Source organism: Hesperophylax consimilis, chromosome 6 (genome assembly GCF_061612785.1).
Source record: "Hesperophylax consimilis isolate HC1 chromosome 6, BYU_Hcon_1.0, whole genome shotgun sequence".
In the NCBI taxonomy this organism is placed as follows: Eukaryota; Metazoa; Arthropoda; class Insecta; order Trichoptera; family Limnephilidae; genus Hesperophylax; species Hesperophylax consimilis.
The window spans coordinates 37081210-37093482 of NC_142841.1; the positions used below are offsets into that span (position 1 = coordinate 37081210).

General features: G+C 37.1%; 1 protein-coding gene across 1 annotated transcript; it reads right to left on the reverse strand.

The window, feature by feature from the left end:
* Window positions 1-2837: 2837 nt before the first annotated feature.
* Window positions 2838-4101, reverse strand: LOC149423309 (trypsin-1-like). The gene is made up of 4 exons (XM_089632949.1): window positions 4043-4101; window positions 3745-3919; window positions 3373-3628; window positions 2838-3251 (listed from the first exon to the last, which is right to left on the reverse strand). Exons 1-4 carry the CDS (start codon window positions 4086-4088, stop codon window positions 2958-2960), a joined length of 771 nt encoding a protein of 256 aa, XP_089489075.1. The 5' UTR covers window positions 4089-4101; the 3' UTR covers window positions 2838-2957.
* Window positions 4102-12273: the final 8172 nt, after the last annotated feature.

A 12273-nucleotide genomic window follows, 5' to 3' on the forward strand; every position in this document is an offset into this window, starting at 1 on the left:
GTATATGCTGTTGTCAGCAAAGCAGTTTTCCTTCTATCGGTGAGGCTATTAATACCCAGTATGCTGGACAAAAAGGCTGATGGATATAACCAGGGATAATACCCGAAATCACTAAGATATAAATATCTCAGAAACTTCTTTTGTACTTGCTCTATCATTTGAGAGTAAGTTAAATCCATTGGTTCCCATATTACAGAACCACTTTCCAAAATGCTACGTACTAAACTATAGTATAGCACACGAATCGCGGCCGAGCTGCAAAAGTGTCAGGAGTTGCTTAACACAAATCCTAGGATTCTTAAAGCTTTGTTGCATATCGTTTCTATGTGGACGTGAAATGTTAGGTGCGAATCAAATGCGATTCCCAAATCTCTCGAAATAACAATGTGCCGAAGAGATGAATAAGACATTTTGTAGTTAAATTAAATCGTTTTGTTTGCCTTGGTGTAGCACACAATGGAGCATTTCTTAATAAATTAAACAATTGCCAAAAAATTTCACTATTGGGAAGAATAAAACGATTCCTAAGCACAGTTTCCACTAAACAAATAGACAATGCAATCATTGTAACACACGTTAATTACTGTAAGAGCATTTTATTCTTGGCCAACGACAATATATTCTGAAAAAAAATAATACAATAAAATGGAACTACGAGAATTATACTGAAAAAAATAGAAATGCAAAAGTCAAGGAAATGTTGAAGGTGTTAAATATCTTGTCATAATATTTAATTCAATACTTTGAGTACTATTTTTAATCAACAAAATATTTAATGGCTTTATGGTAGCTGGATTTCTGGGAAAATTTTAATTTGCAGCACAAAAACACCCAGAGTCAACCCAAAAAGCGACAAAAGTTGTTGATCTACGAAGCCATCAAGATATTTGGTGTATCACCAGAGGAAATTAAATTAGAAGAAAATATAAACAAATAAACGATAAATTTAACACTTTAAAAAGTTTGAAATATATGAGATTATACGAGGATTATACCTAGGGTTGCCAGATGTCCGGTTTTGCACCGGACACTACGGTTTTTTGAACGGCTGTCCGGTCTAAAAAGTTTTGGAAAACCGGGCAATAGAAAGTCCGGTTTTTTTAAAATACACCTTATGTATGTTCACTCACGAGATAATTTACAGAGCAAAAGCCGTGAGCGATTCTCTTAACGTTTACCAAAGAGCACTGGCCTATGTTGAAAAGAGGTACCCTTTTGAAAACAAAACCTACAAAACTTTCAGTTGCTTGGATATTGAACGCGGAAGACTACCAACGCTAGATGAACTAATTGAAATATCAAATAATTAAAAGCAATAATTAGTCATCCGAAATACTAATACAAATTGAAAATATCTCCCGAGTAAAAATAAATCCCGCCAACGGGAATAGAACCCGTGCCTTCTGATGTCCGGTCAGGTGCTCTGTATCCACTGAGCTATGTCGGCTTATTTCCAACCCGCCAAATGATTTAATATGTACTAGTACCTACCTCAATCAACAATTACTGCTTATTATATTTTTTATTAGTATTTCGGATGACTAATTATTGCTTATAATTATTTGTTATCCTTTATGCTATGCATAAAACCTTGTCTTATAAACGTTAGTTAATCATGAAAAAAAAAAATATATAATAATTGAAATATGGTCACTGTTCCCATGGAAGCAGCAAAATCCTTCTGAAAATCTTTATGAGGAACTGGCTGCACTTCAAAGTATTTTTCTTTTACTTGAAGGAAAATCCATTGATACATGGTGTAGGTTTTTCAACGATGAATCAGACCAAATCTGTTGAAAATGGTACAATATATGTGCAGTGTTCCCGTCTCCAATGCCTTTGTAGAAAGGATTTTTTAGTGTAATGGGTAATGTATGGACTGACGAAAGAAATAGACTAGGTGTGAGTACCGTAAAAAGCCAATTATGTGTTTTCTTCAATTTTAATGTCAGTTGCACTGAATTTAAAGATACAATTTCCGGCAATGTAGCATCTAGTGCCAAATATATATTATGTTCGCACTCAGTAATTTTCGGTAATTTTCTTTTTGATCTGGCCAAAATCAAAGGGGTTTATGATTATCAAAGGATCCTTTGATTTTTTGACAAATTATACCAACAAAATTAAAGGGGGGACACTTTGATAAAAAAAAAACATTTTTTTTTATCTGGACTATCTGGCAACTCTAATTATAGCACATAGGTGACTATGTAAATATTTAAAAACCATTAAATAATTAAATTAAATACTACAGTTAATGGTAAAAACTAAAATCTACCTCATATAACAGTTACATGGTCAAAGATTAAAGAGATAAAAATGTTCCACCGTTTTCATTCAAGGATTGATTATTAAATTATTTATTTACCACTGTGTGCGATTTACGCATTAAAGCTTGTATTTTTAGCTTATTTATACAATACCGCAGAAGTTATTAAAAAAAAACGTACGATTTTTGAATTTCCATGGGAACATCATTAAAGAATTTCGACATTCTAGTATCATCTGTCTGTTTTTTTTCATTTTTGAAAGGGAAAATTTTTATGAACGGCTTTAAAGACGACGGTCGATGACATGCATACGACCTCTGCCTCGGACTAGTATGACTATCTTACAGATGTACCGTTACAATCAGTTTAATTGATGAATTCAAAGTAATATAGAATGCATATAATATTTATCTTAATTCCTTGTTAAAGGCATTTTTGCTTCTAAAAAATTTTGGCAAATAACCTATACATTGACAATATGGCCATATTTTATAATTCCCTTCCAAATCTACATAATGTGATTATTAACTGATGTGTGAAAGGACAGGAAGATAATGGAAACCAATATTTTCAGAGTTGTAGTTTTATTATTACAAGTATCAAATGTTCACTAGGAATACATAACAAAGAAATAATGAAGATCTGAAATAAGATGGTCGGCAGCAAACAATTATTTAGTTTGTTTATTTACAGCTGTGCCTCAACCCAGTCAACCAAGGCTGGTACGCGAGACCATACTCCGGGGTACCTGGCCTGAGCGCAGCCACTTCCCCAGGAGGTGACTCCGACAATGACTCCATTGACGACAAATGGACCACCAGAGTCTCCCTGGCAAGCATCAACGCCACCGACTCCCAAGAGACCTCCACAGATCATCCTGTCGGTGACGGGGTTGAATCCGGCGTAGGCAGCTACGCAAGCAGCCTGGTCGACAACGGGGAGGGTCACCTTGCGGAGGGTGCTTGGGATGGAGCCTCCGGACTGTCGAAAGGAAGTCAACATTAATTAAGTTAATATTATACACAAGGTATCCTGGTTTTCACATGGGTATAATATATTTTCATAAAATATCAGTACATATATAGGCCATGAATCAACTTACCGAGGTAGTTCCCCATCCGGTGACGAGAGCTGGAGAGTCAGTGGGAACATTCTGGTTCAGGGTTGGCAGAGGAATGATCTTTGTGTTGATGTCATCGATGGCGATAGCTTCTGAGAGGATGAGGACGGCGATGTCGTAGTCGAGCCTGGCAGCGGAGTACTGGGGGTTGGTCACCACCCTGGAAACCTTGTAGGAAACGCCACCAGATGCGTGCTGGCTAGATCCGGCACGGACATTCCATGCTCCGGCAGAAGTTCTGTAATAAATAATTCAGTTTATTAGCGGGTCGTCCTACTCATCATGTGGCGGCCAAAAACTTTATTTTTTACGCCATCAAATCGTGATAACAAAATGGCCAAGTGTTAAACTTACGAGACGGTGCAATGTCCAGCGGTCAGGATGACGGTGGTGGTGATGATGGAGCCTCCGCAACGAAGTCCTCCATTGTACTGGAGAGCCACTTGCCATGGGGCATCCTGGATGGAAGCCTCGGTTCCTCCAACAATGGGAGAGGATCCGATTCCCCGGATTGGACCGAGGGTGCCGGCTGGACAAACATATTAACCATTTATTTATTGATACAAAACTTTAAGTAACTTGATTCTCACTATTACTAAATAAGTTTTACCGACTATTTATGATAATATATAAAACTTTTTGGATAACTTACCCGAAGCCACAGCGACGAGAGCAGCGAGTACTACGAATTGGAACATCTTGGTAATGATACCTTGCTTCGTTGTGTTTCACTATTTATACCATTTTGAAAACAAATTATGATAATATTCTTATAAAAATAATCTTACTTACCACCAATTAATAATAGTTTGTCTTGTCAAGTCAATCATGAAGATAAAAAATTTGGAAATACCAGTCCTTTTGGTTTTATCCGAATAGATATGAATTTCGAATGAACATCACAGATAAAATATATTTGTGTTCTAGTGAAAATAAGCACTCGCACACTTATATTTAAATTAAAGCTTGAATTAGAAACATTGTATTTCCATAAAATAATTTAAGCCGCGCCGTCCATGAACGCGTACATTATAACCTACCTTACGCTTACCTTTAAATAAGCTTTTGGTGAAAATAAGCAGCCGCTAACTTGCACACTTTTAATTAAACTTAAAATAGGAACTGAATACTCTACTACCTAAAATAAAAACTCAACCAGAGCAAAAAGCTGAAATATATATTTTTTAAAATTTATTTATTACAAAATAATACAAGATACCAAATTATAACAGATTGCAAAATAAATATTTTTTCTCCTAATTCCACTACTCTATACATAATTCAATATACACAATTTTAGAAAATTCGAATTTTTTATTTTATAATATTATTTGATGTGTTGTAATTAGTCAATGGTTGTTGTATATGGATGTATGTGTGATGTGTGATGGTCAGTTATATTATTTGATGTGTTGTAATTAGTCAATGGTTGTTGTATATGGATGTATGTGTGATGTGTGATGGTCAGTTATATTATTTGATGTGTTGTAATTAGTCAATGGTTGTTTTATATGGATGTATGTGTGATGTGTGATGGTCAGTTATATTATTTGATGTGTTGTAATTAGTCAATGGTTGTTGTATATGGATGTATGTGTGATGTGTGATGGTCAGTTATATTATTTGATGTGTTGTAATTAGTCAATGGTTGTTGTATATGGATGTATGTGTGATGTGTGATGGTCAGTTATATTATTTGATGTGTTGTAATTAGTCAATGGTTGTTGTATATGGATGTATGTGTGATGTGTGTTGGTCAGTAATATTATTTTTTAATATGTAATGTGTCGATAAATTTTATGTTACACCATATGTGATTGATATATGACATTTTGTCATTTGTCTAGTATATTTATTTTACATAATATAAAATTCATTACGGACATAAAATCGGTTTTTATATTGATTTTGTTTTGGTTTGATAAGTCAATGTTAAAATCGCCGATTATTGTTATGTACTTTCTAATTCTTATTAAATAAAATAATGTTTCTGAATTCTTCCAAAATAGGTAATCGAAATGCGACTCACTCATATTGAATTCGCATTTGAGCATTTTTTTGCTAAATTTGTACAGTGTTGTATTTTGCGCTCTTCTGTACAGTGGAGGCATTTGGGTACCTTCATGATTTCTAGGCATCTTATTCAAGATATTCCCAATTTGAATACATATTTGGACGGAGAAATATTAAAATTCATGGTGTGACACTGTTTAGCGGCCTACCAAATGAAACAAAAAAGATAATAGAAACTAAAAAAATTAAAACATAGCAGATAAAACTAAGGAGAACAACATCAATAATGCCATATTTTAAAATCTTCACTCTAGTTATCTGAAAGTCACGGACCGCCCCTGATTTAAAGACAGCTGGAGACAAAAATATAAAAATGAAAAAAAACTACAGGCCGCATCAAAACAGAAAATCCTAGTGAGGAGGCCTGCGAAAACTGAGAAAACATTATAACATAACGCTTTATACAGCATGTAAAAACTTTACCCAAAAACCAATGAAAAAAAATTACTAACATACAGCAGACTTCATAATAAAGAAATTAAACCAAATTTGATATACTTAAAATAAAATTAAAAAACTGTACTATTTTATTATTTTTTTAAACGCTTCTAGAAAACATTTTCTTGTTCATATGTAAATTTTTCGAAGATAATTTCTTCTGAAAGATTATCACTTTGTGATGGCATTTTATTAAAACACAAATTACGTTGTTTACATCACTTTATTATATACAACCTCTACATGTTTCGTGAACGAAGTTCACCTCATCAGGAGTAAGTATACACTGAAGTCAAAAATCAAAAATAGATTACAATTGGAAAGAAGAAGTGGAAGGAGGGGAAATGGTATTTGCGATGCTTTTTGAATAATTTAGAAATTTTAGAAATAAGTAAACATGTTAATATAAAAGCAGATATAATAAATAAGCATTTTTTATAAACCCTCTTTTAAATATTTTCCCACTTTACTGGTCTTTCTCGTCTAACGATATTGTAATTCCTAATTCTGATAAACTCCGCCCACTCTTACCCCTCCCCGCTCCTTCCACTTCTTCTTTGCAATTTTAATCCATATTTAATTTTTGACTTTAGTGTATACTTACTCTTGATGAGGTGAACTTCGTTTGCGAAACATGTAGAGATTGTATATACTAAAGTGATGTAAATAAAATTATTTGTGTTTTAACAAAAACATATATAAACGTCAGTTGATTTATGTTAAGAGTTGGATTATTGATAATACAAGTAACAACGTACGAATATTATTCAAACACAACTTCAACAACACACTTGAATTATATTATGCGTAATTTTTAATATGGGTGCAAAAAGCTCCTGAGGTCCAATGATTCTACCTGTGGCTAATAAAATATAGCAATTGTCGCTGTAAATAGCGCTCCCAACGGATTTCCTAAAATTATAAGAACCGTTATTTATTATTTTATTTAGCGTTCGCGTCAATGTCAGAGTTATTTCCAACTGTTATATTTAACAGTTGAAAATCGCCAACGATAACTTCGTTGGCGTTTTCGAATAAATTGTAGTCAGCGGCCAGTACTATCAGGCACGTTGTCCTTGAAAGTACCGGGTTTTATTGGAAAGACGCTGGAACACTTCGCAAATTGTGTGAGGTAATCTCAAGAGATCCGATCACCCAAATCACCAATCGACAAACTAAAGAACCATGCCAATAAAACTTACCAAATACGTACATATTGTAACAGACATGTCGCCCTCGGACTGGTCTTATAATGGTCGAAACAGCTATTATCTATTAAATCAGGCTGAATGTAACTTTTCAGAATAGTCTAAAGAAGTAGCTATTTATAATTTTTTTTTAAATATTTTTTTTTACATTTAAATTCCATCCTTAGTTTCTTATATTATTTCTCTCTACCTTCTTCTATGTACCTAAACATTTGTTTCATGTAAAATACAACTATATATATATTTGCGGTCGATATTTGAAGCCGGGAATTTATTATCTTAGTTTTTCATGTGCATTTACATTAAAATTCAATTCAATTCAATTTTCTTTATTCATTTCTAAAACATTAAAAAATTGTTAATTTCAATGCTTTTTAAAAATATTTTTGTAATAAGAATTCTTAGATTAATAATAAAATTGTGTATATCAACTATACCAGTGATAATAGAGCTTGCCTCTTAAAGGAAGCTTCATTGATGCTAAAAATGTCGATATCCGAATTGATTCTGTTCAACAGCAAGATTGCTCTCCCCACAGGCATGACCATTGGCAAGTTAGTCCTGCAGGCCGGGAGATAAAATAGTCTATGTTGTCGGTGACGTAGATAACCATCGAGAACATAGAAATGAATGCTTTCCATGATGACCGAGTTTTCAAACCATCCACGAATCAGTCTAAAGAAATGTGTAGCAATGCGCATATCCCTCCTGACCCGTAGATAGTTCATTCCGAGCATACCCAAAAGAAAGTCAGTGGGATAGAGCCACGGGTAGTAGCCATACTCCCTCATCTCAAGAATTTCTTTTGAACTCTCTCCAACATGAAAGAATACTTTACCTGGTGTGGACTCCAAATCACCGACCCACTTTCAAGTCTACTCCTTACTAAGGAATTAAATAAAACTATAAGCACCCGGTTATCTCTAAAATTCCTTGCAGTGCGTAGAACAAAGCCCAGAATTCTCACTGAAGTGCTACATGCTCAATATGACCATGAAATGTCAGCCTACTATCAAACATGATTCCAAGATCCTTCATTGTCGAGACACGTTTTAAACTTCGGTCGTTCATTGTTTACCGGTAATACCAGGTATGACTCGCCCTAGTTACCCACCTCACTAGACAGTTTCTGTTCCGAGACGGGTGTTATTGCTCACATTATTTTTAGAAAAACTCCAGAATTTGTCAAATAAAGCAGAACTTTCAGTAATCGTTTCAATATTTTCTAAGAAATTAATAATTTAATCACTCTCTCTGTTAACTCCCCCTTTAATACCTGAAGCCACCTCACCTGCAGTAAATATGAACATCATCTAGAAGTATCACCGCACCGAAATAAATTACCCCGTACAAGAACATGCCCCCCCGACTTACTGACCAACTAATTAGATCGCTTTTAATTACCGGTTGAACTACGGTGTACCGGGAGAGCAGGGGTATGCATACAGTAGGCACTTAATCGTCACACTTCATACGTATTGCTGAAGCTGTTGCGTATATAATTTATATACAACACAAGGGGTACCCAACCTGCCAGTTGAAGATTTATGCGGCCCAAAATGAAACTTTGAACTATCAATCTTTTGGATTTTGATATTTAAAGAAAATTAATCGCTCTCCTAAATTTATATTATATTTTGTAAAATTAGAACATCGTTGTTAGAAGATCACGGACTCTCGATGGGGTTTTTGATTTATTGTTTGAAAAGCGCCAGGCAAGTCAAGCGATAAATCACAAGGTCCATCGAGTGTCCGAGCCTTACTGGTTATGCTTTTGCCGGCTCCCACACTCACCGAGCGTGTTTAGTCGGCAATACAGCAGTGATATAGTGAGGCGGCTGTAGTCTGAGCATTGACCAATCAAGTAATCATACAAGCAACTATTTGTTTTATTTACTCATTTTAGCACGGATGCCATTTCTACCGATTTCGGAAAAATCTATCAATTTACCTATAATTATAGAAAGTCTATCAAAATTTGTGAAAATCAACCGAGATTTTTTGAAAACCTACTCAATTCAGTTAAATAACTACCAATATACACAAAAATGTGCCAAAGATTTTGAAACTCCGTAAATCTTGTAGAATTTTTAATTCGCAAATCATACACAGGCTTAGAATTTTTTTTGGCTTACCGATTTTGGTTGAACGCCCCTGTCCCAGACGTTATGTGTCTACGAGCCGAGCCTCTTCCCGTAGACATAATACTGTGAGATATAACGACGCACTTAGCGAGATCATTGATTCGCCTAGCAGCCAGCAAATAACTCGGGGCGGGGAAGAGTTTAACAAGTTTAACCAGTGTTAACTGCTGCAAGGGATTGACATTTCCTCCTGAAGAGTAATCGTTACATGGGCGACTTCTGAAGCTTCCTGGTTAATTTCGAAAGTCATCCCACTAAAATCATACTTCATATTTTTTTCGATATTTGTGACTGCACAGATGTTTAACCCCTCTTTGCAAATTCATAAACACGATGTCAATTCAACAGTTCAATAACCGTGTAACCGACCACGTGGCAACTTGGAAATCCCTAACTTTTAAACTAGTGATTCTCAAAAACATTTCGCCAACTGAATAGTACAAAGTATTTTTTTTTTTTTATAGTGAATACCTCACAAGAGTCCCAACTGCTCCCGTATGGAGCCAGTGAGACTATGGCATCCCCAATTGGGGGATGTTGTGAGGCTGAAGGTAAGTGGGGAAGGGAAAGAGGAAGGTGGGGAAGTACCTGGCTATTCAGATCTAGTCACTAAACACGGCTAAAGCCATTTGGAGCAACGTTTCAATTCTGGATGGTGGTCTTATACTAGGGCGATACTGGTAGTATCTTCCACTCTGGAACGTGCCGCAAATATACTATATAGTATATATAGTAAAGTATACCTTCCATGTAAATTCGAATGTAAATCATAGTCACCACTGATTTAATACCTTTGTTTTCTGTCTCTTGATTTTCATAATGATGATGAAACACAGTTTTGTATTAGAAATTTAAGGCCCGATTGGACAAGCTTTTGGATCATGAAACAAGCCCACATCGCACATATTGTATTTTTTACTCTGCGCCAATCAAGGAACACACATTTTGTTGACCTCCCACATAAAACCAGAATAGAAAAACATTAATTATAAAGCTTTCAAATAAGAAATCAATCATTTATTAGATAACAAAAAAAACCTTAGAGCATGAGAGCTTTTTTCACTAGAAACCTTATACATTTCCTAACTAACAGTGATTAACAGCCATAGCAGACGTATTTCTTGCGTCAGCAGTTGGTAGCTATTTGTTTGACTACATATAACTGTAGTGGTACGCAACTACTTCATTCGAACGAAATTCTAGAAGTCTCGATTGTTCCAAACAAACTTCTTGGATGTTCTTTTATTTATTTGTTTGGAAAATTCTACATAGCAACCAAATTGTTCCAGAAGCTTCTTCACCTTTTAAAATCGACAGCATGAAGAAGTCAGTCAGTCATCAATCTGCCATCAGTTAACAAGGTGCTCAACGGGTGATAATCCGCGCACCTCACTTGCGTGAAGGATATTCTTCCCGGCTCTCATCATGGACTCCATCGGGACATCATCATAGCGCTTTGGCCCAGATCGCCGTCCCTGGCCAACGCTACATGGATTACAGCGCCCTGGTTCCAGCGTCTCTAACCAGCGCTTCATCCACTCACCATGACCACCACGAGGACACGTAGCATCCTAACTGGTCTACTCAGCTCCCATTTAACCACCTACAAGGTCCACCGCACCTTCGGCCTTCTCGTCAGCACTGGAGTACTGATTGCCAAGATCGCCAGTGCCTGACAGTCGACGAGTCCGGTCACCAGCGCCCGGCGTCGACTCACAGACCCGCGCTTGACCAGCACATCACAGCGAGCATACGGAGAATACCACACCTGTCCTACGTCATCTCATCACGGCCACCTGACTCATCAAATAAACACTCTGACCTTCACGACACGTCTTTCATTCCGTGCCGTCCTTGCCAGATCACCAAAGTGGTGACCCCGACGTGATTGTGTTACCCCGACTCACCGGTAACTCCGTCTCAAAATGGGTGATCGGTTGAGGCACCATGGAGCTGCGTGCACCAGACTATCTTCGCACCAGCGCGGATAATAGTGCCCACCATGGTTACCTTGAGTGTATCCTCAGCTTGTGTTGTGAACAGTGTTTGTAATTTATAATAATTTTGTTTTTCTAACCATTTTTATATATATTTTTTACGTGAGAAAATATACAACAACTGTACAGTGGCCCATAACCCAAGATAAATGCAACGATACCAGCACCAACCCTTCTTAAGACCATCAATAAGCAAGATCTGACTCAACTTTTCTTTCTATCGCGGCCCTCAACCATGCCGCTGGAAGGGGAGTCCTGTAGTGGTACGCAACTACTTCATTCGAACGAAATTCTAGAAGTCTCGATTGTTCCAAACAAACTTCTTGGATGTTCTTTTATTTATTTGTTTGGAAAATTCTACATAGCAACCAAATTGTTCCAGAAGCTTCTTCACCTTTTAAAATCGACAGCATGAAGAAGTTAGTCAGTCATCAATCTGCCATCAGTTAACAAGGTGCTCAACGGGTGATAATCCGCGCACCTCACTTGCGTGAAGGACATTCTTCCCGGCTCTCATCATGGACTCCATCGGGACATCATCATAGCGCTTTGGCCCAGATCGCCGTCCCTGGCCAACGCTACATGGATTACAGCGCCCTGGTTCCAGCGTCTCTAACCAGCGCTTCATCCACTCACCATGACCACCACGAGGACACGCAGCATCCTCACTGGTCTACCAGCTCCCCCTTCAACCGCCTACAAGGTCCACCGTACCTTCGGCCTTCCCGTCAGCACTGGAGTACTGATTGCCAAGATCGCCAGTGCCTGACATACAACGAGTCCGGTCACCAGCGCCCGGCGTCGACTCACAGACCCGCGCTTGACCTGCCATCACCGCCTGCATCCGGAGAATACTACATCTGTCCAACGTCATCTCATCACGGCTACCTGACTCATCAAATAAACACTCTGACCTTCACGACACGTCTTTCATTCCGTGCCTCTTCACCAGATCACCAAATAACTATTTGTTTGAACTATGTAGAAATGCAATGTGGGCGTGGTTTGTGATCTTAAGCCCCC